The 26,835-nt window shown below is 55.3% G+C and overlaps 3 protein-coding genes and 1 long non-coding RNA gene across 10 annotated transcripts in view; 1 reads left to right on the top strand and 3 right to left on the bottom strand.

The window, feature by feature from the left end:
* Nucleotides 1-9,359, top strand: part of CAPZB (capping actin protein of muscle Z-line subunit beta) — a 147,114-nt gene extending 137,755 nt beyond the window's left edge. For 2 of the 4 annotated variants that reach the window (XM_017851987.1, XM_017851985.1), the window contains exons 7-10: nucleotides 2,967-3,032; nucleotides 3,766-3,842; nucleotides 5,275-5,387; nucleotides 8,515-9,359. In XM_017851987.1, the coding sequence (XP_017707476.1) occupies nucleotides 2,967-3,032; nucleotides 3,766-3,842; nucleotides 5,275-5,377 (246 nt within the window). In that variant the 3' untranslated portion in view covers nucleotides 5,378-5,387; nucleotides 8,515-9,359. The remainder of the gene's footprint in view (nucleotides 1-2,966; nucleotides 3,033-3,765; nucleotides 3,843-5,274; nucleotides 5,388-8,514) is intronic. The other 2 variants (XM_017851988.1, XM_017851986.1) reach the window with 1 other exon arrangement.
* Nucleotides 9,033-9,861, bottom strand: LOC108515274 (uncharacterized). Its single transcript, XR_001881485.1, has 2 exons — nucleotides 9,636-9,861; nucleotides 9,033-9,499 (listed from the first exon to the last, which is right to left on the bottom strand). It is a non-coding gene; the product is annotated as an uncharacterized LOC108515274 (long non-coding RNA).
* A 4,445-nt stretch (nucleotides 9,862-14,306) lies between these two features.
* LOC108515267 (uncharacterized) lies at nucleotides 14,307-17,939 on the bottom strand. The gene is made up of 4 exons (XM_017851983.1): nucleotides 17,832-17,939; nucleotides 16,418-16,677; nucleotides 15,673-15,965; nucleotides 14,307-14,592 (listed from the first exon to the last, which is right to left on the bottom strand). The coding sequence occupies exons 1-4, from the start codon at nucleotides 17,864-17,866 to the stop codon at nucleotides 14,437-14,439; spliced, it is 744 nt and encodes a 247-aa protein (XP_017707472.1). The 5' UTR covers nucleotides 17,867-17,939; the 3' UTR covers nucleotides 14,307-14,436.
* An 801-nt stretch (nucleotides 17,940-18,740) lies between these two features.
* SLC66A1 (solute carrier family 66 member 1) overlaps nucleotides 18,741-26,835 on the bottom strand; it is a 50,803-nt gene continuing 42,708 nt past the window's right edge. For all 4 annotated transcript variants that reach the window (XM_017851981.1, XM_017851980.1, XM_017851982.1 and 1 more), the window contains 6 exons: nucleotides 23,439-23,568; nucleotides 22,626-22,713; nucleotides 21,833-21,975; nucleotides 21,598-21,690; nucleotides 20,806-20,991; nucleotides 18,741-19,465 (listed from right to left, as the gene is read on the bottom strand). In XM_017851981.1, coding sequence (XP_017707470.1) covers nucleotides 19,391-19,465; nucleotides 20,806-20,991; nucleotides 21,598-21,690; nucleotides 21,833-21,975; nucleotides 22,626-22,713; nucleotides 23,439-23,568 — 715 coding nt within the window. In that variant the 3' untranslated portion in view covers nucleotides 18,741-19,390. The remainder of the gene's footprint in view (nucleotides 19,466-20,805; nucleotides 20,992-21,597; nucleotides 21,691-21,832; nucleotides 21,976-22,625; nucleotides 22,714-23,438; nucleotides 23,569-26,835) is intronic.

Here is a 26,835-nt window from a genome sequence, read left to right as displayed (position 1 = left end):
AGGCCTGGATAGCCCTAGTTCTTTTCCATTTCTTGGTGTCAGGGTGTTCAGACCTTTTAAGCAGATGAACTCTAACTCATTGAAAACTTTTAAAACCCAGTGCCTTAGCAGGGTACAGTGGCACGTGCCTATAGTTCCAGCTGTGTGGGGGGATTGCAGGAGTTCCTGTCCAGCCTGGGCAACATAGCAAGACCTTGTCTCTTAAAAAAAAAAAAAGGTTCCCTAAACTGAATCCAGCCCTGCAGATGTAGCCGGGCCAGGACAGAACAGAGAGGAACCACTGCCTTCTCAAGCAAGCGGTGGGAGCTGGCAGCTGCAGTGTCTTCATCATGCGATGGGATGAGAACGCCTCCCCTTATCTGGGCACAAGGAATAGTGTCATTTATGCACCTTAAAGTTGCACCAAAGCTTTCCTAGTAGCCACATCTCGTCCTTGTCAAACTTGAAATTATCTAAAAACCACAAGTCTCTTCATAGGAACTGTTTGCGAGTCAACAGTTCCCCATTTTGTACTCCATGAAATGCACCCTTGAGCCTAAATATCTGACTTGAATTTGCCCCGGTACATTTAACTGGCATGGTGAAGTAGGAAGAGCAAAGGCATTGGAATCTAACAGTGCTGTATGATTCTTGCATCTTTAAGCTTCGTTTCCTTCTGTAGCTAGCCCAGGTTTCCGGGTTCTGTATTAACCCTGTGACCATCTAAACCCTTGACACAGTCGATAGGAAGCTGGTCATTCTCTCAGCCGGCCCTTTACTTAAGTCCTGGACAAACAAGTTGACCGAGGGCATGCAAAGACTGCCACAGGGTGCCCCATAATATATGCGGTGCACAAATCGTTCTATTTTTGGTGGGTCAGTATTGCCAGTGAGCTGACCCTGACCAGGTGTGGAGAGGAGTGGGCAGGGGTGGGCGACGGGGCTGTGGAACTGTGGCCAGGTCCCCACCCCTATCGGCAGAGGCTCCATCCTCCCCTTCCTCTCAGCCACAGGTGCAGGATGAGAACTTGCCAGAAGGATGCAACCCTATTTAAGTAGTTGTGTTTTCTTCCAGCCCAGCATCCCCACCGAAACAGGAAAAGAAGTATTCTCGTGCAGGGCTTGTTCATAGTGAGTCTGGCTGGCTCCTCGTGATCTCTGACTTTAAAATGTGCCAGCAGATGATTTTAATGATCCCATCAAAAATTGTTGTCTGCATCAGTTTCGAGCTAGCGTTTCCTTGCAGAGGCCATTCTTCCTTTTTTGACAAAAGTCGGGTCGGCCAGGCGCAGTGGCTCACACCTGCAATCCCAGCACTTTGGGAGGCCGAGGCAGGTGTATCAGCTGAGGTCAGAAGTTCAAGACCAGCCTGGCCAACATGGCAAAACCCCATCTCTACTAAAAATAAAAAATAAAATAAAATAAAGGAAAGCCAGGCGTGTTGGCGAGCACCTGTAATCCCAGCTACTGGGGAGGCTGTGGCAGGAGAATCACTTGAACCCGGGAGGCAGAGGTTGCAGTGAGCCGAGATTGCGCCATTGCGCTCCAGCCTGGGCGACAAGAGTGAAACTCCGTCTCAAAAAGAAAAAAAAAGAAAAACACAAAAGTCAGGTCAGCCACTGCCGCCCCCCAGTGTCAAAGATTGCAGTCACAGGTCAGGTCTGCCCTACCCTGCAAGCCTGGTTGTTTAAAGTGACTTGGTTCTTTCCTGCCCTCCGCTCACCCCCCTAACCAGGTTGGTTCCACCTTTCGCAGCCTGAAAGTCAATCTCCTTGATGAGGAGAAGCAACAGAGCCCGTACCCTCTGAGACAGTATCTCCCCCCAGCCTCCACCCTGTTTCCTGGTTCCAAAGAGAGAAACCCGCCTTTTGCTGGTTTTTCTTCTATAGGCCTGAACTCATTTTGAACTCTACCCTTTCTGATGCTGTTCTTTTCTTCCTCTTTCTTGATTATTTATTTCAGCTTCCACATTTTATTTCAACAACATCAGTCATGGTAGCTAACATATTCTTACTTTCAGTGTAGCAACATTGAGCATTTATGTGCCTAGCACTCTTCCAGGCACCCTGTGAGTTATGAGACAGGCACACCTCTCCTTAAAGAATTTATATTCTTGTCAGGGAAATAAGGCTTCAGATAAGAAAAAACTGGGGGGAAAGTGCCGAATTCCTTCTTCCCTAACCTGCCTCCATTTCCTCCCTCCTCCAAGTTGAGATGATTGGGTCAGAGCCAGTTCTTCCTGGGCTTGGGAAGAGGAGATGGGGCTTGAGTGCTGCCGCCCCCCTTATAACCTCAGTCTGTGTTGAGACTCTCGCTCAAACTCCCCTCACAGAGTAGAATAAACGGGCCCTGGCGCGAGGAAGGGTTTGACCCAGGCTCTGCCATTGCCACCTGCATGACTAGGGTGAGCCACTGAATCCCTGTGGCCTGGAGTCTCCCATCAGAGGTTGTCTGTCCCTCCCCGCAAGACTGCAGCAGATGGCACCCCACAGCCACCATTCAGGAGCGTCAGGGCACAGCAGCAGCCGGGGAGCTTCCCCTGCAGTGTCAGGCCCTGAACCCGGGGTGGACGGCCTGGCCTGGGCCTGGGCCTGGGCCTGGGCCTGGGCCTGCCAGTAGAGGCCTGAAGACAAACCGAGCAAGTCTTCTCCAGTTGGCTCGGGTAAGCCGGTGTCTGTCAAGAGCCTCTGCCTTTGCCCTCCCTGCTGTGGCTCTGAGCATCTGCCTGCTCTACCACAGGCAGCAGCAAAATCTTCTCCCTTGGAAGTGGGGGCTCTGGGCTTCTGCCGACTGGCCTCTTTATGGTCTGAAACTGAAGTCGGTTTGTGCTTCAGTTCCCAGGCTGCAAAAGTGGCCTTGTCATACCTGCAGCTGGCTCCACGGTGGGAACAATAGGCTCTTTGCAGACCGTGGAGATGGGCTGGGCTGTCTGCCTTTCTCAGAAAGCCCTGGCTTTCTCTGACTTGGAATGTTTCTGTCTTTTGCAGATGGAGAAGGATGAGACTGTGGGTGACTGCTCCCCACACATAGCCAACATCGGGCGCCTGGTAGAGGTGAGTGGCCGGGACTCTGGCTGGCTCCTGTGTTGGCCCACGGCAGTGACACTGCACTCCCGGCACCGCTGTGCTGGCCCCCTTCTCTGCTGCTTTCTCCCAGCTCCACAGCAGCCGGCAGAGCACTGCTTGGATTTTGCCCTGACCTCATATTTTCGGAGCCTCTCAGGCTGTGGCTTCAGGGCCACCTCCTGCTCCACCCCCCGACCCGGGCTCCTAGAAGACTCTGCTCAGGCGCTGGCTCTGGGGCGCACTAGGTCTTTTCTCCCCTGATCGCCTGGGTGTGAACAGGGCCCTGCGCTGGGAGAGGAAGCAGATCCCAGAAATGCCAGTGGGCCCTGGCGTGGCTTCAGTTGCGGCTGCCTTGGCCCTCCTGTCACCACGTTGTTTGGGAAGGCAGGGAGGTGCTCTCCGGTTTCACAGAATTGTTCACAAAATTAGTGGGGAGTTTGAGGGGTGGTGATGTGGTTTAGACCGGCTCCCAGGCATGGGCAGAGTTGGCCGCCAATACCTGGGTACTGGCTTCCTCCCTTCCTGAGGACGGGAAGGTGCCTGGAGCACAGATGGCAGGTGGGGTCTTGGCAGCCTGGAGCTCGCTCACCCATGCCCCAGAGCAGGTGTGTGCCGCCCTCCAGTGGCTATAGTGGGGACTGCAGGGCTGGCGGGTGGAGAGAGGGCGTTGGCCTCCGGGTTCCCGACCGTTTGCCAAGGCGCTGACCGACCTCCCTTCCAGGACATGGAAAATAAAATCAGAAGTACGCTGAACGAGATCTACTTTGGAAAAACAAAGGATATCGTCAATGGGCTGAGGTAATGTACCAGAAAGCACACGCTTTAGAAGCACAAAGAGGGATTTGAACCCTGGCTCTGCCAGTTACCAGCTGTGTGGTCTTGGGCCTCGGTGTTCTCATTTTTAGGCTGCAGTGCTCCTCTTCTAGGATGATCATTATGGTGATTTTGGAAAGGAAAGTCCTGGTGTGTCATCTGCACTCTCAGTAGCAGCTGTCGGTCCCTACCTGTACTGTTTGTTTTCTGGGACACGTTCACCCTAGCAGCCATTGGTACCCTTGCCCCCAGAGCCTCCTCAGCCCTGCAGTTTGTCAGTCCCCACTCAAAAATCTGCCCAGCCTCTCCAGCCTGGGCCTAGGGGAGCCATGACACTACATCCCAGGCAGCCCGGCCGCCTCTGGCTGGCCTGCTTTCCGAGACAGCAGAGCACAATGTGCAGGCAGGGCCCTCAGCCCGGGCCTTCTCAGGGGGCCCCCAGCCTCTCTGACGTCCTCTGCCAGGGCTCTGCTACCAGTGGCCAGTGTCCTGCACCGTCCCACCCACCTCGTGCCCTCGGCTCTGCAGTGTCAGCCTGAGCAAAAGCTGGGGGCTCTTTGGACCCTCCAGGTCCATGGTGGACAGAGCAGGAGGCAGGCCTCTGACATGAGGCCAGAGCCCAGCTGGGGGCAGTAGACAGCTGTGGAATGAGCACTGGCCTTGAAGTCAGGAGGCTGGGATCTCCCCTAAGCTCTGTCATCCTGAGCTGTGTGGCCTCTGGCACTCCTCGAAGAGGCCCTTGTCCAGTAGAGGAGGCAGGGTCGGCTGAGATGGTGAATCTAGAACACGCTCTGCAGTCCAGCAGCACCATGTGAGTCGGGCCATGCTATGCCCTTAGCAGCCAGCCCTCTCGCCCACTGCCGTGACGTAGCTCTCACAGCCCAGCCCAGAGGAGAGGCAGGTTGCAGTTCTGTTGCTGCTGCACCAGCTCATGGACTGGGGTGGGTGAGAGATTTCAGTCGCCTGCTTTACAGTTTTAAAACAGAGGAGTCGTCCTCTTTGGACCCTGGTCTTCTGATCTCCTGCCCACCTGGGGGAGGTTTGATCTTCATGACCTGTGACAGGGTCAGAGCCCAGTGGTCCCTGGTATTAGGCCTGCCACCTGCAGCCACTGCCCAATACACCAAACGAACTTTCCCGCCCAGCCAACCTACACAGTCCCCAGGCAGTGGCTGGGAAGTGGGGGAGAGAAGCCGAAGAGCCTATGGGTAGTGGTGGCAAGTCCCTGAAAACCATGGCCACCGCCAGCGTGGGCTTCTGCAGCGGTGATACCACTCTACAGCCCAGAGCCGCTGCAGCACCCCCCTTCCGCCTCGTGGGTCTCCCTGAATTTCCTCCTCAGCTGTGGCCCCCTGCGTTCCTGGCTTCTGGTGGTTCTCTTCCCTCCCACTCCACTCATCTTGAACACTCTCTGTAGATCTATTGATGCTATCCCTGACAACCAAAAGTTTAAGCAGTTGCAGAGGGAGCTCTCTCAAGTGCTGACCCAGCGCCAGATCTACATCCAGCCTGATAATTAAGCCGATCCAGGTACCCTGCCTGAGAGCCGCGAGACCCTCCCCACTAAAACAGGACTCACCAACCCGCCGAGACCCTGCCGGTCCGGCTGCTGCTATGCGGCCATTTAAAACACCACTAACCCCCACGTGTGCTCCCGGCCGGTGCGCAGCCGCATTCCCATGTAGCCGCGGCCCCATGTAACACGGCACCTATCACGTGTGTGCGCTTTCCACTCTGGGCGGAGGTTGGGTGTGGGGAAGACAGCTGATTTTTTGGCTTTTGCTTCTGAAAAAGCCCAGGCCAAGGGACGGATGCTGCCTCTCCAGCAGCAGCCACTTGTGTGCACCGGCCTGACTGTCCCCAGGGCAGGGGTCTGCGTGCCATCCACTCCCCATGCTTCAGAAGGGCCTCTGATGCTGGTGCAGGGATCCTAGAAGCCAAATAAGCCCCTGCTCAGTGGCACATTGGCTGTCCAGGGCTAGCTGGCTTGGAAGGGGTGACCTCACGCTCTGATCTCTGAGTCTCTGGGGTTGGAGGGCAGAGTCAGGGCTGGACTCCACCCTGGCTGGCCCCGATGCTCTGCTGGAGCTGCCTGGACGCCCAGTGCCGACTCGGCCTCAACCAGCATAACCTTCCGCCCCTAACGAGCTGCAGCTGTTCCTTTAAACAGGTTCCGCGGATGGAAAGGAAAATAGTCTTGCTTGTTGGTAATGGCCAAGAACCATGACTTGAGCTTGTGACAGATCCAGATGTAGGGGAGGAGGCAGCATCCCTGGAGAGCAGGAGGGAAACTTGTCTGTAAAAGAAGGCATTTGGAATCCTGCCAGCTGGGGATGCAGAGTCCAGGTCCAGGGGCTCCACACTGAAGGTCCACCCCAGAAGGGGTGCAGCAGGCTTTCCAAGGTGGAGGTGGGGGTCAGGCACTTAGAAAACCAGGCGGAGCTGCTTTTCCGAGGCCGTGGGACTTAAGTGCACCAGTCTAGTCTGTGTGTGCCAACTTAAGGCCCAAGACTCCGGTCAGCCTCACAGGGGAGCAATCAGGCATTTCCACCGTGGCATTGATAAAAAACCCTTTTTAAGGTACACTGTGATGGTGCAGTTACCTGGCCGCCCACTGGGGGCGTCCTGGCGTAGAAACCCTGACAGCCAGGTCTGCTCAGGACGACTCCTCCCTCCCACAGAGGCGAGCTCTGTCTCCAAGCGCTGATTCGAGGGTGCTTGGCCGTGACCTTCCCAAGCTCTGTCCCTTAAATGAGCCCCTTGCTCCTTCCGCCTTCCACCATTTCACTTCTAACTTCCTGTGTCTAACTTGATTCTGGCTCTGGAACTTTCTCCTTTGCGCAGTCCAGCCAAGACCTGATGGGCTTGGCTCTTCCTTCCCAGAAGAGCCAGTGACCACCCAGGCTAGGGGTCTTGTGCGCTGCTGCTTTGCCCACCGCATCTCCTGTTGGCCATGTTGACCTCCCGCTGTGAGCTTGGCAAGAAGCCCCTGGGGAATCGACTGAGATTTGGAGCCTGAGGGTCTTGAGGGCTGATGCCTTTGGCCGCCGCAGAGCCAGGGACAGTCCTGGGAAGATATTCAGAAACATGCAGTTCCCCAGCATGAACCAAATGTCTGCGTTTCTCCTGGGAGTTTTTTCAGTTGTATACAGCTTGCTTCCAGGTCTTGTCTATGGCACCTGCTGAGTATTCTGAGGGCTCTTCCTGTGACTTGTAGGGATTCAGTAGCCGGAACTCAATCTGGGTGCTGTTGCTTCTCCTGGGCCCTGCTTCACTTCTATTTACCCATTTTTGCATTTGGGGACTGATTTTTCTGATTCTTGCTTCCCATGGCTGGTGTGAATCAAATGTGAGATCCGGCTGAGTGCACCCTCCGTAGCACTCTTGGGCAGCCCTCTACCCACTCTTTCCACTGCTTCTAAACTCTTATAAAACCCACATTTAGGAAGTCATTGCCTAACCAATATGTTGGGTAAATTTGACAAAATGATCAAAGAATTGCTAGCGGGCATTCCTCTGGGCCTCAGTTTCCGCATGTGTAAATTGGATTGATAGCTTTTTTTTTTTTTAAAGCCTTGACTTTGCTCTTTTTTGTTGTTGTTGTTGTTGTAGAGATGGGGTCTCACTGTGTTGCCCAGGCTGGTCTCAAACTCCTGGCCTTAAGCGATCCTCCCGCCTTGGCCTTCCAAAGTGCTGGGATTACAGGCTTGAGCCACCACATCTGGCTGGGTTGATAGTTGAGACTACCCCAGGATGCCCATAAGAATTAAATGAGATAATATATGTGAAAGGCGTTTTGGAGACTATGAAATCTCCACAAGCCTTCATTGTTTCTGGCTTTGTTGATGAGTGTTGCCACACATACGTAAATGCAGTCACCTTGAACGTTTCCCCACAAATCCAGAATTTGACAGCAGGGATCCCAGGGGCACTTGGCTTTCCTGTGCCGCCCTTTGCCGTCCAGGCTGAGGGGTTTTTCTGGGCCAAGTTAACAGCGGATGGTACCTCACAGCAGCGGCCTGAAGCACCTGCTGCGTGAGCCTTGAACACGGTGTGCTCAGAAACAGAGACACTGGTTCCTACCCACTGCCAGGGGTGGGGTAATGCTGCACCTTGCACTTGTGGGGTGAGGAATGAGGCTCTTCTGCTGGGCAGGGCCTGGGCAAGGGGGAAGCTTTTATAGAGGAACCCGCATGGCCCCAGAGCCCTCACGTCTTAGCCCCTGGCCTGAGTCCCCAGCCAGCAACCCAGGGTAGCTGTTCTGAAGCAGAGGGGCTTTGTTCCATTGTGCTTGGAAGCCCAGAAGTCACCTTGTGGCTTAGGGTGACATGGGGATCTACACACAGAGGAGTGAACTTAGGGTTCTAGTGACTCTGGCCGGGTCACCGGCGGCCAGGGGCAGAGATGAGCACCTGTCCATGTAAGCCATATGCCACCCCCACAGGGCCTGGCAAGGTGCAGAGCGTGCAGGTCTCGGCCATGTGCCCCTTCACCCCTCTCTGAGAGGGGCAGATGCCCAGCCCAGTGACCCAGAGCCTCACCCCAGGAGGTGGGTCCATGCAGCAAACCAGCCAGGCACTGGCATGGTGGCCCCCAGGCCCCCACTGCCTCACCAATCCTTGTTCAATCTGCTGATAACGCCTTTCCTCCCTTGCAGGTCTGTGCAGACTTTTGCAGACAAATCAAAACAAGAAGCTCTGAAGAATGACCTGGTGGAGGCTTTGAAGAGAAAGCAGCAATGCTAAACCTCTGCTTCGTGCTAACCAGACACGCCGTGCACTCGTTAGATTCCTTTCTTAGAAAACTCGTTTTCTGCTCCCTCCCCTCGTCCCTTCCCTCCCCAACAGGTCACATAACAGCTGCATCATTGACTGCACAGCGCCATCTCTCCCTGAGAATAAAGCCGATAGCCACCCTCCTCCGGCTCCGAGCCTGCTTCCGCCACACCTCGCTCTCAGCTCTCTCCACATTTCCATAGAGACCATGTGGTTTTTGTTCACCCGGGCCCCCTGTCTTCCTCCCCGTCCCCCCATTTATAGGCCTAAAATCCACTGTCTGCCAGCCTCCCTTCCTTCCCACCTTTTTGTTACATTGGTGTAAAAAATGTAAAACAAAAAAATTTTATGAACTAACTGTGGTGTGTGAAAGAGAGAAGAAAAACTGGAAATCTTATTCCGTGTGTGTTTGGGAGTTGCTTGGGGTTGGGGGTCGTGGGGACAGGGGACAGCTCTGGGAGCAGAGGTGGCCCTCGGTACCGTCCTGCACAGACTCGCCTGTCCCACGGAGGCCGCGGGGTGGGGGCTGGGGGGGGGAGCCGCCGACCGTTCCGCTCTTCCGGCCAGGTGCTTTTCTGTCAATTTCTATGGAATGCAAAAGGAGGTTTTTGTTTTATTTTGTTTTTTTGTAAAGCTTAAGAAAAAAAATCTACATCTTATACTTGAGCCTCCATACTTAAAAAAAAAAAGAAAAAAAATTAATAAAAAAGAAACTGGGACGCAGTTAGCGCTGGCCTTCTGTATTCCTTCTCGCCGGCCTCACTTTCCAAGCGCATGTGGCCCTGGCTGCGCGCTGGTTCCAAGCGGGGACGTGTGTGGGCCCTGCTCACAGCAGCAAGGAAGTGCCTGGTCCCCAGCCCCGCCGCCCTGAAAACACACCAGGCACGTGATGAGGTGCAGGGTCCCTGTCCCTTTCTGCTCTCTGCCGTTGGAGGCCACAGGCACCAGCCAACACTGTGTTCTGGCGCTGCCCCACAGGCCTCCCACCGCCTTCCCACTGTACCTAGTGCAAATGTGAAGCAGCGGAGGCTCAGTTGCAGTAATTCAGCCAAGGCCGCACAGAGCACAGAGCCAGAGTCTGCCTTCTCCTCTAGAAAATGCCCCAGGGAAGATCTGAAGCAAATCTCAAAAGTCCCTGCCGAGACCAACCCCCGTCTGTCCGTGGCCAATCAGCAGGCTCCACATCCTGGCCAGCTCATCTGTTTGAGTTCCCCAGCTCCTGGGTCTGATGCAGCACCTTTTTTTTTTTTTGAGACGGAGTTTCACTCTTGTTGCACAGGCTGAAGTACAATGGCGCAATCTCAGCTCACCGCAACCTCCGCTCCCGGGTTCAAGCGATTCTTCTGCCTCAGCCTTCTCAATGGCTGGCATTACAGGCATGTGCCACCATGGCCAGCTAATTTTATATTTGTAGTAGAGATTTGTAGTTTCTCCATGTTGGTCAGGCTGGTCTCGAACTCCCAATCTCAGGTGACCCGCCCGCCTCAGCCTCCCAAAGTGCTGGGATTACAGGCGTGAGCCACAGCGCCTGGCCGATGCAGTATCTTTATGGAGTGCAAGTACCATGGCATACAGAGAGCAGAGAAGCCCCTGCCCCCTGAGTTCCTAGTGCCAGGTGGAGACCACAAGCAGGCTCCAGCCATGGGCCATGAGGAGACGCACCCAGCGAGCCATTCCCCATGGGCACACGGGTGCTGCAGCCTCCCGGGTCGCGTTAGCAAGGTGCCTGGCACACAGAAGGGGCTGGAGAAGCAAACGTCTTGCTTTTCATTTTCTTTCATGCTGAAGTTTTATCCAGGACCATCAAGGTAGGGACAGGGGCCACTGCAGTGGGGTCTTGCAGATGGGGAGAGAGAGATTGAGCTCAACTCTGAGTGCAGCAGCACGGGCAGCTGGGGATTACAGCCCAGGAGCAGGGCAGGGCAGTGGGTGGCAAATGACTCAGAGGAAGTCTCAGGGGTCGGGGCCTTCACCTAACACACCTAACAGGATTCTTGCTGAAGACAGGCCAGGGCGGCCAGACATCACCTGGGGGCGGGGGATGGAGGATGAGGCCAGGTGCAGTGGCTCACGCCTACAATCCCAGCACTTTAGGAGACCAAGTTGAGAGGATCGCTTGAGCCCAGAGGTTCGAGACTAATCTGGGCAACATAGACTCCATCTCTACAAAAAAACACAAAAATTAGCCAGGCGTGGTGGTGTGCACCTGTGGTCCCAGCTACTTGGGAGGCTGAGTTGGGAGGGTCACGTGAGCCTGGGAGGTTGAGGCTGCAGTGAGCTGAGATCGTACCACTGTACTCCAGCCTGGAAGACAGTGAGATCCTATCTCAAAAAAAAAGAAAAAAATGTCAAGGATGGGCGTTCTTGTAAAATTGACTTAGCAAGGGATTGCTGAAACTGGGTTTTACAAGGGCCCACAGGTGGGCCTAGGGGAAGGTTCAGGAGCCTGAGTAAAGTTTGGCCAAGCAAATAATCTTTGTCAGTTGTCACCTCAAGAAGAAACTGGACAAATGGAAAATACCTCTCCTTGGACACAACGGAGGAACTGAGGTCGCAAGGGAAACAGCCACCCTGAAGTCAGTGAGACAGGCACACCCGGAGAGTCACAGCAGAGGCCTACCCTCCTGCAGCAGAGGCCGCTAGGCTGGGAGCTCCTGTGCACGCCAGTGGTAATTCGCAGAACTGCTGAGGTGGAGTGGACTGACTCATCTGAGAGTGAGCCCTGGAGGTTCAGGCCCGCTCTCCTCTCAGGGCATTTCCCTTCAGGAAACCAACCAGCTGCTCCTTGAGCTGTCACCTTCATCAGCCGTACAATCCTGGGACAAAAATCATGCTTGAAACCCAGAAATTGTGACTGTGATGTATGCCAGGCCTGATCTTGCTCTGCTATCTGGACTCTTCCACAGGGACCCTCACTACCAGTTGGGTTTTTTGTTTTTGTAGAGACGGGGTCTCACCCTGTTGCCCAGGCTAGTCTCAAACTCCTGGCTTCAAGCGATCCCCCCACCTTGGTCTTCCAAAGTGCTAGGATTACAGGTGTGAACACCACGCCCCGCCCTCATTGCTAGTGTTGCTCTGTTTTGTTTTGTTTTATGATGGAGTCTTGCTCTGTCACCAAGGCTGTATTGCAATGGCGTGATCTCGGCTCACTGCAACCTCCACTTCCCAGGTTCAAGTGATTCTCCTGCCCCAGCCTCCCGAACAGCTGGGACTACAGGTGCCCGCTACCACACCCAGCTAATTTTTGTATTTTTAGTAGAGGCACGGTTTCGCCATGTTGGCCAGACTGGTCTCGAACTCCTGGAATTACAGGTGTGAGCCACCACACCCGGCCCTCACTGCTAGTGTTTTGATGCTAAATTCAGCTGGTGAGATTGGGGACAGTAGGCCTCAAGGGTGTGTTTTGGGACCCTCTCCCACCTCCTGGCCATGCCTTTCCCTGCTCATTCCTTGGCTGCCTGGTGGGGAAAGCTCTGGGGTCCAGCAGGGCACCTCAGGCATCCCTAAGAAGAGAACAAAGGCGTATGGGAGTCCCTGGGGCTCATGGGCTGCAGGCAACAGACTCCTGGGGTTTGGCAGCAGCAAAGCTGTCCCCCACCCCAAGGGCTCACTAGATGCTTCCTGGAGGTCCCCTTGGTGCCAACTAACAGAAGGGGAGGCAGTATTGGTGAGGGTCTCTCCAGGGCTGAGGGCCTAAGTGAGTAATCCAGGGGGTTCCCTGTCTCTCTGAAGCCCTTTCATTCCTCCCTTGCTTGGCCTTAACAAATCAGCCTCCGGAGCCGTTTTGTGTTGCTTGTTTGAGATGGAGTTTCGCTCTGTCGCCCAGGCTGGAGTGCAGTGGCGCCATCTTGGTCCACCTCAACCTCTGCCTTCTGGCTTCAAGTGATTCTTCTGCCTTAGCCTCCCAGGTAGCTGGGACTACAGGCACACGCCACCACTCCCGACTAATTTTTGTATTTTTAGTAGAGAGAGTGTTTCACCATATTGCCCAGACTGGTCTCAAACTCCTGACCTCGTGATCTGCCCGCCTCAGCCTCCCAAAGTGCTGGGATTACAGACGTGAGCCACCGTGCCCGGCCTTTTCTTTTCTTTTGAGACAGGGTCTCACTCTGTCGCTCAGACTGGAGTGCAGTGGTCTTACTGCAGTCTTGAACTCCTGAGCTCAAATGCACCTCCCGCCTCGGCCTCTCAAAGTGCTGGGATTGCAGGTGTGAGCCACTGCGCGTAGACTGAAGCCTTTCCTGAGGTTCTACTGGGGCCCCAGGTTCAAGACTTCTAGTCTCCAAGATTTTCTCCTGCATTCAGGTTACTTTCTAGGTGACTGCTTTGTGGCAGGCCCTGGGCTAGTCATGCCTGAAGGTGTGGCACCCTCTCAGCAGGTGAGGTGGAGCGGGCATTGTGGATTTTACTAGGTGGGACGGCTCCTCTTTTTCTGGTGCCAAACCACCTCCATGCCACCTCGGCACAATGCACTGAGGACCTTCCCTCCTCCCCTGTGCGTGATCCACACTGGGACAATGAAGACGTTCTGTCTTGGCCAGGTGTGGTGGCTCACGCCTGTAATCCTAGCACTTTGGGAGGCCGAGGCAGGTGGATCACTTGAGCCCAGGAGTTCGAGACCAGCCTGGGCAACATAGCAAAACCCCATCTCTACTAAAAATACAAAAATTAGCCAGGTGTGATGATGCACGTCTGTGATCCCAGCTAGATCGGGAGGCTGAGGCACGAGAATCACTTGAACCCGGGAGGCAAAGGTTGCAGTGAGCCATGATTGTGTCACTGCACTCCAGCCTGGCAAACACATCACGGCTGTCTCAAAAAAAGAAAAAAAAAAAAAGTATGCCTCATTTCAAATAGTATAAGTTAAATACTGTAAATTAAATATCATGTAAGTTAAATATGATAAAACATTTCAATTTATATTTTTCTCGATAAAATGTTGCAAGATGTCACTATATTCTCATCACCCATAGCTTCCTATCCAAATCTTAATACTCAGTGGCACATTTGATATTTTTTCAAATGGCTTTATTGAGATATAATTCGTATACCACACAATTCTGTAGTTCTGTGGTTGTTGGTTACACCCACCAGACTGAGGGCTCCCCGAGGGTCGGTGCCTCAGCTTTCCCTTCACTTACTCATTCACCGAACATTGAGCACCTACCGAGTACTGGGGTTATGATGGCAAACTGGAGACAGTCTCTGCCTACTGTTTGGTGGGGGTGGAGTACTTAGTAACCGTCGTCATTATTGAATGGTTACCTATGCTGGGCACAGTGCTGCTACTGGGTGACTGTGTCCCCAGGGCTGTCCCAGGCTGGGGGCCTGAAGCAGTAGTTATCATTTGAACTGAGTTAATCCACAGTGGAAGGTAACCCACTCCCTGCCCTAGGGCAAATGCTAAGCAGATCCAGGTTTTCCTGTGTTTTGTTGTTGGGTTTTTTTTTGTTTGTTTGTTTTTGAGACAAGGTCTCTGTCACCCAGGCGGGAGAGCAGTGGTGCTATCTCAACTCACTGCAGCCTTGACCTCCAGGGTCCAAGCAATCCTCCCACCTTCCCACCTCAGCCTCCCAGGTAGCTGGGTCTACAGGTGCACACCACCATGCTCAGCTAAATTTTTTGTATTTTTTGTAGAGACAGGGCTTCACCACATTGCCCAGGTGGTCTCGAACTCAGCTCACGCAATCCACCTGCCTCAGCCTCCCAGAGTACTGGGATTCCAAGCGTGAGTCACCTCGCCTGGCCAGTGGATCCGTTTAAAGCTCTGCCATCTGAGGTAGTTGAGGCTCTGCATCTGGCTGTCACCCAGCACCTCTGGGGTCCTCATCGGAGCCATTCATCTCCAATGAAAGCCAAGTGAGACAGAAAGGGTGGAGAGCGGTGGAGGTTGTGGCTTTCTTCCCTTCCTCAGCTTCAGGAATGGAAGGCCATGTTGTCTTGGCTGTGGCTTCAAAAACCTGGAATCCCAGCAAATTTGGGAGGCCAAGGTGGGAGGATTGCTTGAGCTTAGGAGTTTAAGAACAGCCTGCTGGGCAACATGGCAAAAACCCATCTCTATCAAAAATACAGAAATTAGCTGGGTATGGTGGTGCACGCCTGTGGTCCCAGCTACTTGGGAGGCTAAATTGGGAGGATCACTTGAGCCCAGGAGGTGGAGGCTGCAGTAAGTCAAGATGGTACCACTGCACTCCAGCCTGGGCGATGGAGTGACTCTGTCTCAAAACAAAAACAAAAAACCAGGTTTGATAACCAATGGGACCTCTGGGCTGGGAGAGCCAGGGAGGGCATGGGGTCCACTGCTGAGCACGGGGCTGCCAGGACCATCCCTTCTGCTTTGCTGGAGAATGCCACCAACTGAGAAACCAGCTTTTCTGTCCCATCCCATCCCCGGAACCTGAGGAAGCGAAGCAGCTGGGCCAGGCACTGTGCATGTCACTTCCCCATACAGTGTCTCGTTCAACAGGTAAAACAGAACCTGCCAAGGCAGGGACCTGTGGGGGTGCCTGGCCCAGCCTTATGCTCCGTGTGGGCGTCCTAAGGGAGCCAGCCCTTCCTGGACAAAGGCAACTGGTTAGCATAGTTCCATTTCCTTGACCACACCAAAATATCCACACTTTTCCCTTCAGGCCACACCTGGAGATGAGCATCCTGCCATCCCGTGACCTGCAGGAAGGAGCAGGAGGTGTGAGCCAGGGAGAGACGCCACCTGCGGAGGCATTTAACTTGGTAACATGTTTGCCATCAGCAACCATGGCCCCATCAGTATGGCAGAATCCCACTGATGAGATTCACCTTTATTGTAATTTTTAAAATTTTTGTAGAGATGGGGTCTTGCTATGTTACCCGAGCTGGTCTTGACCTCCTTGGCTCAAGTGATCCTCCCGCCTCAGCCTCCCAAAGTGCTGGGATTACAGGCGTGAACCACCATGCCCGGCCTCGGCCCTTCTCTTCGGGAGGAACCTGGGGGAGGTTCCAGGCATTGGTAAGCCCCCTGGTGACAAGCAAATATAGCCATTGTTGATTTACCAGGCACTTACTGTGTGCCAGGTGCCGGGACACGAGCCTCCGTGCTCATCTTGATCACGGCTATGTTCTGAGGCAGACGGTGTTATTGGTCTCATGGGATGAAGAAACGGCTTCAGACGTCTGCTCAAGTCACAAGGCTCACAGTGGCTGGGGCACACTTGGAGCTCGGTGTGCAGGACACAAAGTCTGTGCTCCCTGCCACCTGCCTCCAGCATCTGGATGTCACCAGCTCCTTCAACAGGGCTCCAGGGACCCAGGCCACCAAGTTCTTCCAGCCCCAGCAGTTTGAACCCTCCTTGGGGCACTGAAATGAGGCCTCCAAGGGAGAGGAGACTCAGGTGTGGATGAGCTGCAGGCCAGCTGCTCTCTGAGGGTAGGGGCTGTATTGCCTCCACCACACAGGGCACTCCCCAGGGGGAGGAAGGAACCATAGCTCCTGCCTGAAAGCGCTATCACCCCAAAAGCTGGTGTCTCCCAGGAGGGAGGGATTACATCAGCCCATCAGAGAAGGGCCTCCAGGCAGGGGCTGTGTTATCCCGTCTCACTCTTCCCCACCCGGCACCAGTTCAGGCCCACACATGGCACTCATGTAGCCATATTGTGCCCCCAGATCTTCAGGCTGAAAGGGCACCTACTGGTCCCAGGTAACTGGTGTGGAGCCAGGTCCCAGACCCAGGTGGAGCAAGACATCTGGCTGGCACCTGAGGCAGGCACAGGCCAGGGCAAGCTGGGGCTTGGGACCTGGGGGTAACTTACCCTGAAATCTCAGCAGGGCCAGAGGCTCAGGAAAGTCACTATTCAGGATGGTGAGAAGGGAGCCTGGGCCCAGCAGGGTTCGGGCCACTCCTGAGGGTGAAGCTGGACTGCCACAAGCCCTGGGCCCCCAGCACGGAGGAAGGGGACACGGGTCGCCAACGTTGGCCAGGCATGGGGTGGCTCCCGCAGCTGGAGGGCCTCGTGTTGCTGCTGCTCCTAGCTGGGCAAGTTTCTCAACTGCTCTGAGCCTGTTTTCCCATCTGTAAAATGGCCATAAGAATACTCCCATCTTGGCTGGGCGCGGTGGCACACCTGTAATCCCAGCTCTTTGGGAGGCTGAGGCGGGCAGATCACCTGAGGTCAGGAGTTCGAGACCAGCCTGGCCAACATGGTGAAACCACGTCTCTACTAAAAATACAAAAATTAGCTGGGTGCGGTGGCGGGCGCCTGTAATCCCAGCTACCCGGGAGGCTGAGGCAGGAGAATTGCTTGGACCCAGGAGGTGGAGGTTGCAGTGAGCTGAGATCGCACCATTGCACTCCAGCCTGGGCAACAGAGCAAGACTCTGTCTCAAAAAAAATAAAACAAAAAAATAAAATAAATAATAATAAAATAAAAACTCCCCCATCTCAGAGCTGGCTGTGAAGACGGGAGATCTCGCGCACTGGCGGCAGGCGACGCAGCCCGCATACAGTAAGTGTGCAACTAACAGCTGCATGCCAGATGTCATCTCGGGCTCCGTGGGTGACCCTAGGAGGACGGGGCAGGGGAGACTGGCCCTCTCTGCTCACCTGGGTCTCAGAGGTGTGTCTCGCCTCCTCTCTCCAGCAAAAGGCTCTTCCCCCAACCAAACCCCATCCCCTGCTGCTGGGCTGCTGCTGGGTGTGCCCCAGGACCTTGTCCTCGGCATTGGTGTGGCTTTTCAGGCTCCTTGGAAGCAGCCCAGACACCCAACTCCAGGCCTCTGTACCTGCCCCTCCCTTTTCCTGAATTGCCCTCCCCCCTGCCTTCAAGATAAAGCTCAAAGGCCACTCCTCTGAGAAGTCTTCCCTGATTGACTCTCCTGGGGCTGGTCTCATCTGCTCATTTCCTGACCTTTCTACCCTCTGGTCATGGTAACCGTCTCTTCTACTGGAAGGCAGGGTCTTGGAGCTGGTTCACCACAGCCCAGGTGTCTGACACGGCCAAGGCCGAGCGGAGGGCTGCACTCACCAAGTATCTGCAGTGCCAGAATGACCGCGGCACTATCTCCCTTCTCTGGGGTTGGGAAGCGAGATTCTAAAGGCAAGGCTCACTCTGGAGACGCAGCTTCTCTCCCCAAGACTACCCCACCGGATGCCCCAAGTCCCTAGTTCTGGTTTTCCAGAGCTAGGGTTGGGTGTGTGGGGTGAGATCAGGCCAGCAAGGTGGGTACCTGGTGCCTCTGTGCTCCAAGCACCTGAGGGTCATGACCCCCAGCAAAGTGGAATCAGACAGGGTCTGGAGCCAGGCGTGGTGGTGAGCATCTGTAGTCCCAGCTCCTCGGGAGGCTGAGCAGGAGGATTCCTGGAACCTAGGAGTTCGAGGCTGCAGTGAGCTATGATCGCACCACTGCACTCCAGCCTGGGCTAAAAAAAATTTTAAAAATAAAAAAACAGGGTCTGGAAAACACTGAGTTTGGGGGTCCAGGAAGCACTCAGGGCTCAGCCCTGCCTTCCTCTCCACTCTCCCACCTTGCTTCTGTACCCGCCACTTCTTCCTCCTGCCTTCAATCCTGTCTTTCCCTTTGATATCTCCCGCTCATCCTTCTGACCTGTCACCTTCTCTAGGAGGCTCTCCCTGATCTCCAAGGAGATCTGGTTGCTCCTCTTCTCCAACTAAAAGTCCTCAAAACTAACCTTTATTGAACCCTTACTATGCGCCAGGTTTGGGGCTAAACTCCATAATGTCAGCATCTTATGTAATCCTTGAAGGGACGTAGGAAGTGGTAGTACTGTCCATTTCACAGGTGAGATAAGCTAAGCACCGAGGAGCTGCAACACAGAACCCAGATCCGACAGAACCTTAACCACTCTGCTTCTTCCTGCGCACCGAGGGGCAGGCTCCCCGTGGGGAGTCTCTCTCCCTGCTGCGTCCCCACAGCGAGGTGTGGGGCCTGTCAGAAGAGGGCACAGACAAGCAGTCTAAAGAAACCAGAGGCCCCAGGAGGCTGGGCCAGGGATACAGGCAGATGTGGTCCCCTCTGCTTGGCTCATCCTGGATCCCCATCCATATCCACCACTGGTCCCCAACGCAGCCCCGATCCCTCAGCACCTTGGGGAAGGAGCAACAGAAGCAGGTCTCGTGGGGAGGTACCGTTTCCTCGGTTGTCTTTTTTATTTTTTTGAGATGGAGTCTCACTCTGTCACCCAGGCTGTAGTGCAGTGGCACGATCTCAGCTCACTGCAACCTCTGTCTCCCGGGTTCAAACAACTCTCCTGCCTCAGCCTCCCAAGTAGCTGGGACTACAGGTGTGTGTCACCACACCTGGCTTATTTTTGTATTTTTGGTAGAGACGGGGTTTCACCATGTTGGCCAGGCTGGTCTCGAACTCCAGACGTCAAGTGATCCACCCGCTTCTGCCTCCCAAAGTTCTGGGATGACAGGTGTGAGCCACCACACCCGGCCTGTTTACCCAGTTGTCTGGAGTGGAAAGGACAGTCCTGAGTCCAGCAGGCTGCAGCTGTGGCCCCTGGGGTGAGTAGGCAGAATGAGGTAGGTGGTAGGAGGGGCAGCCTGTCTCCTGAGAGGCCCTGAGGTCTCCGCTCCAGCCCCGGCCTTGAGGCTTCAGGGTCTACCTGAAGGTGTGTTCCCAGAGGGGACGGTTCGATCCATGGGGGATCCAGAGGCCACCCACACACTGATGCAGAGCTGCAGCACCATCACTGCCCACACCTCCCCCTGCCTGGTGTGGCATCCGGTGGTCCCCGTCCTCCCGCGCTCAGCCGGCCTCGGTCAGCTGGGGAGGAGGAGGGGCTCAAGCTCCGAGGCAGCGGCGCTGTGCCTGTACACCAGGAACTGGATGGAGATCTGGGGGTGCCGTGGTTAAGGCCAAGCTGAGCAGACTGGGTTGGACCTGCCCCGGGGGCCTTCCACTCCCGGGAGCTGCCTCCCTCTCCCCTCCCTCCCACCCCTACGCCGCAGCTGGGAAGGGCCAGCGATAACCTCCTGGCCTCTACCTTAGCTGTGCCCTCCATTCAGAACGCCTGTCGGGCTCCTCAAGCCCTAGCCAAGCTCCATTTGTCTCCAAGCCCAGCAGCAACTTCTCCCTCCCTTGACTCTGGCCCAGGATCTTCTCTTCCTCTCACCCTGTGGCATCCTGGAGCTTGCCAGGTGGCTGGGCCATTTTGGGGGCACAAGAGCCTAAGCTTTCACTTCTCCCTGCACCCAGCAGGGACTTAGCAAATATTAAAACAAAGGCCATGTTTACTTTCTCCCAAATGAGACCCAGATAACGCTCTGTCCAGCCTTCAGCAAACACTTTCTGAGCCCTCACTGATCACGGGGTCCTGTGGGGAGTGTTTCCAGATACCTCGTCTTACACAATATCCGGATGAGACAGCAGCTGTTAACTGAGGTGAAGACAGCAGCACAGAGAGGTTGACCGTGTGCCCTGCATCACACAGCTAGGAAGCAGGGGAGGAGCCAGGATTTGAACCCAGGTTTGTCCGACCAACTCGTGTGTGTCTCCACACTCCAGCTCTCATCCACACAGCCTGGAACATTCCTCTCCTGCCTTCGCCTGACTAACTTCTCCTTCTCTGTCAGGTCACAGGTTCAATGAGACTTACAGGGGCCTTTGCTGCCACTTTAACCAGGACAGCCCCTGGACAGCCCCTGGACAGCCCCTGGACAGCCCCTGGACAGCCCCTGGCTAGACGCTTTTGTTTTTCTCTGCAGTACCTGGTGCCACTTAATTCTTTGATGATAACGTTGTGTCCTCTCTGCGCCCCCGAACTGTAAGCTTCTAAGGCACGCATGGCTGTTCTTGCTCACTCATGGCTCCAGGGTCCGGCTGGGTGCCCAGCACACAGGTGTGCGGAGGGAGGGAGGGAGAGAGGGATGGCTGGACGGATGAAGGGAGGGACGGACAGATGAAGGAGGGACGGACGGATGAAGGGAGGGACGGACGGATGAAGAAGGGACGGACGGATGAAGGGAGGGACGGACGGATGAAGGGAGGGACGGACGGATGAAGGGAGGGACGGACGGATGAAGGAGGGACGGACGGATGAAGGGAGGGACGGACGGATGAAGGGAGGGACGGACGGATGAAGGGAGGGATGGACAGATGAGTGCTGAAGCTGTGCGCAGGCAGGGGCGTCCTTGCCCACACCCCCACCACCAGCCCCACACGCCCTGAAGGATACGATGGTGTCGAGCAGCAGCACGCCCAGGCTGCCCACAAGCCAGGGCAGGTGGTGCAGCAGGTAGCTGCCCTCACTCTGGCCCTCCTCGGGGTTTTTGAGCAGCACGCTCAGCCCATACAGCGTGTTCCCCAGCATCACCAGCGCGAACAGCGAGTAGGAGATCCCCTGTGTGGACTTCCGGAGGAACTGAGGCAGAAGGAGTTTGGGTCAGAGATCTCACACAGGCCTCCTGTCACTCTGGATTGTAACTGTCCACATGTCCACCTGCCCCACCACAGTGCACCTGCCCTGAGCTCCTCTCTCCCTGGGTGCCCAGTATCTGACATGGGCCCGACACACAGCAGAGCCTCCTCTCACCCAGACAAGCCCTCCCATGCCCCTGCCCGGGTCCACAGGAGACCGTGGCTGTGCCAGGCCTGCTGGCCCCATGCCACCCTGCATTCCACCCCACACAGGCTCTAGCTGCCCAGCAAGCCTCCCCTCCCCAATTCCCCAGCTTCTCCTCTCCCCTCAGGCCTCCAAGCTCAGCCCCTCACCTTCCCCTGAACTCCTACTCCTCCAAGACACACATGGGTCTCTTGCAGCCTGGCTGGCAGGCCACATCACGCCTGTTTTCCAGAAGCAGAAATGGAAGCTCGGAGACTGGATTAACTTGCCCCAGCCAACAGTGGGAGTAGCCCAGGCTTTCTGAACCAAGGCTCCTAAGCTGTGCTACTCCTTAGCCCAGAGGGCCCAGGTGGCCAGGCCGGCTCTCCTCTACTTGGCCCCACCCAGCCCCTGCTGGAGGCTCACGTTGGTGCGGATCTGAGGCAGCCGGGACAGCAGGTACAACACACTGGAGACGGAGCCGATGACGAAGCCAATGATTTCCTGCCGGGTGAAGGGCTGTGCGGCAGAAGGGGGCACTTGGTACCTCATAGGAGCCAGAGGTGATCCCCTCCCCACTTAGTGCCCACGAGGCTGTGCAGGGGAGAGCCCTGGGGACGAGCTAGCCTCCATCCCTTCTACCGCCACACCCACGGCTCACCTTGCTGCCCGGCTCCACGGACAGGAGCGCCCGTCCCCGGAAGGCTTCCCTTGGGGCAGCCACGGGCCCAGCAGCGCTCAGCAGCGGTGTGGCGCATGCCGTCCCCATGAGGAACAGCAGCATGGAGTTGATGGGGGCAGACACTGCACATGAGGCAGGAGGGAAGCTGAGGTTAGATGGCTGAGTGGCAGTGGGGGGAGGCTGAGTCCCAGCCTTGCCCCTCAGGGGCTGTGTGACCTTGGGCAAGTGACCTAACCTCTCTGAGCTTTAACTCTTCATCTCTTCAATGGGTACAACAGTACCCTTCTCCTAGAGTTATAAAGGTGAAACGCTGAGGGCAGGGAGGTCAGGAGGGGTTATACGAAGCAGAAATGCTGAAGAAAAACAATCCTTCCCAGGTCCCTCCCCATGTCCGTATGGCCTCAAGCTGACCTTGTATCCTGCTCCTCCTGAAGGCTGGGGCAGAGGCAGCCTGTGTGACTTGTCCTCGTTTCCCCAGCTCCAAGCCCAGGGCTAGACACAGAGGAGGAGCTGGAGCTGTGCCTGCTGAATGAGGCCCTGGGCGAGAGGAACCGGCCTGTGGTCTGGGCCAGGATACGCTCACTGCCCTCAAGTCTCTATCTTGGCCGATGAAGCCTCAGGCTCTTAGATAAGGCCCGGGGGAGCCTTTCCGAGGTTCGGGTTATCACCCAGCCATGGGAAACCCGCTTCCTCCCACACTCCAGGCGCCCCCGTCACCCACGGCCCCCCGTTGCTGGTGGAGCATCTGACAGAGAGCGGTCGCCATACTCACACGGAGAGGGGCGTTTCCTGAACTTGTAGTAAAAGTACAGCGTCAGCATCACCAGGTCTGCCGAGACGTAATACACAGCTGTATATGTCTGTAAGAGACGCGGGGGGCCCGGGGGTTGGCGCGGTGCCGGGATCTGGGACCGCGCCCCGGCAGCCCTCTATCATATCCCAGCTGGGTGACCCTGACCGAGTCACTTCGCCTCTCTGAGCTTCTGTTTCCTTATCTGGCAAGGAAGAGCTCACAGTTCCCACCGGGCAATGACAGAACAGGTGGGCAAAAGACCCAGGAAAGATCTAGCCCAGGACGTGCCAATGAGCTGGCAGTCAGTGCCAGCAGTCAGGACAAAGCAGGACTCCGCGGTGAAGTGATGGCTCTGGTTTTGCCTGACGCCAGGAGAGTCAGAACTATCTGGTCCCACGTGGGAAGACAACGCCTTCCTGATTGGGAGCCCCAGCTCTGCCTGCCCACAGGAGTGGGATGGCACCTGGGTTTCCCACAGAAAAACGCCTTTCCTCCTCGAGGGGCCCACCCTCTGGAAGCTTCGTCAGCATTCCAGCACCCTGGAGGCGGAAGACCGGAAACTTTCCTGTTAGACATGCTCATACTGTAGATGGGAAAACTGAGGCCCAGAGAAGAGCAGTGGCCTGCCCACAGCCACAGTTCGGCAGACAGAAGGATGGGCCCTCACAAGATGCAACGACGGGTCAGGGTTCTGGAGACCAGGTGGGCCAAAGAGCCTGGCATCTCCTCAGGCAACCCTGCAGGGTGAGCCTGGGTTAGGGTTAGCGCCACCCTGCCCGGGTACCGGCCCACCTGCAGGGGCAGCTGGTCAGCAAGGAAGGAGCCGATGAGGTTGCAGGAGTCTCCGCCGATCCAGCCCAGGAGGAACCACAGGGACAGCGCCTGGTCCATGTTGCCCGTCTTGTAGGCTTTGATGAACTGGCTGTGGAAGAGGAAGAGGAGGGGACGCATGTTCAGGCCACCTTACAGGGAATGCCGCCTTACAGGGGACACCGCCCAGAGATGACCATGGGGGAGTGAGGTGGTAATGGAGAGGAGATGGCCTGGGGGCCCACCCTCCCCATGGGCAGGATCCTCAGGAGCCTTCTCAGCTCTTTGGAGGAGTCTCCCGGGGAATCCCTTCTAAGCCGAGGGCTCCACGGCTATGCCTCTCTCCAGGGAAAGCCCCAGCCTTACTCAGATTCTCCTCCACCACACCCTGGGGTCTCCAGTGGGGATCTGGGGCTTATGTAGGGTCCTGAAGTTTTGTGTTGGGCCCTGAGAACCGCTGCATAGAACCCTGGATCCTTTCTCCTATGGATGCAGGGAGGGGCACTGCAACAAGACTGGTGCTGGGGAAGGGACACGCCGGGTCTCCAGGAGCAGCTGCAGCCAAGACAGGCAGAACCCCAGCCTGGTTCTCTTTAGAGGGCAACAGAGAAGGGCGGGGCTAAGGCGCCTGGAGCTCCACTATCAAGGTGGTGGGCTTTTGATCCCCTGGCTGTTTTCCCAAAGGTCCCCGGTGCCGGGACCCTCTTAGGACTTCTGGTCAGGTGCGGGTACGAAGCCAAAGCTGGCGGTGGCACTGAGGCCCAGGGCAGTTCTGAGCCCTCTGTATGTGTGTTGACTCATTCTGTCCTCAAGACACCTGTGCTGTCCAGTCTACCACAATGACCTCCTCACGGGGCCTGGAGGAAGCTGTGCCATACAGCTCGGATTCAACCCCTACCTGAGCCCCCGGTCTTGCTCTTAACCATTATACATCCTGCCATTTACTGTTCCAGTTTCTTTTTAACCACCTGCATGCATGAAGGAAAATAGACAGACAGAAAGAAACTAAATGGTGGCCAGACATGGTGGCTCACACCTGCAATCCCAACACTTTGGGAGGTCGAGGCAGGTGAATCACTCGAGGACAGAAGTTTGAGACCAGCCTGGCCAACTTGGTGAATCTCTACCAAAAATAAAAAAATCAGCCAGGCATGGTGGTGCACACCTGTAATCCCAGCGATTCAGGAAGCTAAGGGATGAGAATTGCTTGAACCCAGGAGGTGGAGGTTGCAGTAAGCTGAGATCACACTACTGCCCTTCAGCCTGGGCAACACAGTAAGACCCTGTCTCAAAAAAGAAAAGAAACAAAGAAACTAACTAAATGGCAGCTCATCCCATCCATGATCCAAGCCAGAAACTAAGAAATGGGCATTGGCTGGGTTCTTCCCACAGCCAGTCCTTCCATCCGCCTCCCTCAGCCTCCTAACAAGCCTCCCTCCTTTCAGATGAATCCTCCCTTTCAGAAATCTTTCTAAAACCCCCATCTCAGCCAGGAGTAGTGGCTCATGCCTATAATCCCAACACTTTGGAGGCTGGGCGTGGTAGCTCACACCTGTAATCCCAGCACTTCAGGAGGCTGAGGAAAGAGAATCACTTGAGCCTAGATGTTCCAGACCAGCCTGGGCAACACAGCAAGACCCCGCCTCTACCAAAAAAAAAAAAAAAAAAATTAGCCAAATGTGGAGTGGGGACCTATGGTCCCAGCTACTCAGGAGGCTGAGGTGGGAGGATCACTTGAGCCCAAGAGGTTGAGGCTGCAGTGAGCTAGGACTGCACCACTGCTCCTCAGCCTGGAAGTGAGACCTTGTCTCAAAAAAAAATTGTCTTTAATAACAAATAAAAAAACTAAAATCCCAGTGTCACCAAAAACGGTCAGAGTCTTCCAGTGCTCTTCGACAAGGACCCCGTTCTGAGAGGGGCCCTTGCAAGGCCCCAGGCTCGTCGCCCCAGGACGGCTGTTTTCCTCCCAGCTCTGGTGTCGTATGTCCCGCCCACCCCTCCTCAGGCCCAGAGGCCTCGGAGTCACCTTTCCCATCTCAGGAAATGTCGGTTCCTCCTCTGGGCCTCCCCTGACACGAGCTCCACTGGCATCTTCTCCTTCCTCCTTTGTAACACTTGACATCCTCGTCCCTCCCAGATTCACTCAAATTTCCTGAGGACAGGGGGAGTGACGAGCATAGGCCTAGCACTGAGAAGGCCCTGAATCAAGGTTCATCCCATGGCCCTTACAGTAAAGCTCCTCCTAAGATGCTATGACTCAACTTGCCTTCATCAATTGCAGGAGTGATTCTGTCCCTCTCAGGAGAGATGGAGTCCTAGGGAAGACCAGGGGGGCAGCCACTCTCCCTCCATCACTTAGGGCTCTCTCCCAGGCCTCCAATCCCCTCCCTGGTTAATCAACCAGCCCAGGCAGAAAGGGGGAGCCTCAGCCAGCTACTCGGAGAGTCCTAAGGAAGCTCTCACCCTTGGACAGGGAGCCTCCCACCCTTGGCTCCATCAGTCACCTACACCTGTCCAGACTGCCTGGTAAGGGTCTCTCCAATCCCCTCACCATTGATGCTTTCTGAAGGCTTCCACAGCCTCCAAGGGGGCCTCCCTGCCTCCACTCTCTCTCTGTCACTCTGCTCCTTCCTCCCCATCACTCACAGATTATCTTTTCAAGGGTACCAGAATGGAAGCTCTCCAAAGGCAAGGACAATGTCTGTTTGGCTTACCTGTACCACATCCAACATGGCACCTGGAACAAGGTAACTCAGTAAAAATGTCAAGCCTCTGAGAGGGTGCCCGGAGAAATCAATGGGGAAGGACAGTCTTTTCAACACCTGGCGCTGGGACAACTGGATATCCACATGTGCAGTGGCTCATGCCTGCAATCCCAGCACTTCTGGAGGATGAGGCAGGTGGACCACTAGTCAGGAGTTCGAGACCAGCCTAGCCAACATGGTGAAACCCCATTTTTACTAAAAATGCAATAATTTGCCAGGCATGGTGGCACATGCTTGTAATCTCAGCTACTCAGGAGGCTGAGGTAGGAGAATCACTTGAGCCCAAGAGGCGGAGGTTGCAGTGAGCTGAGATTGCACCACTGCACTCCAGCCTGAACAACAGAGCAAGACTCTGTCTCAAAAAAGAAAAAAAAAAAAAAATGAGGCTGGACTCCTACTTCACATCATTTACAAAATATAACACAAAATGGATCAAACAGCTAAATGTAAGAGTTACATCTATATAACTCTTAGAACAAGAGATGCTGGGCATGATGGCTCATGGCTTTAACACCAACACTTTGGAGGCCGAGACAGGAGGATACCTTAAAGCTAGGAGTTTGAGACCAGCCTGGACAACACATTGAGACCTTGTCTCTACCAAAAAAAAAAAA

Source organism: Rhinopithecus bieti, unplaced genomic scaffold (assembly GCF_001698545.2).
Source record: "Rhinopithecus bieti isolate Rb0 unplaced genomic scaffold, ASM169854v2 scaffold_33652, whole genome shotgun sequence".
NCBI classification, from domain to species: Eukaryota; Metazoa; Chordata; class Mammalia; order Primates; family Cercopithecidae; genus Rhinopithecus; species Rhinopithecus bieti.
This window is presented reverse-complemented; position numbering and strand designations above follow the sequence as displayed.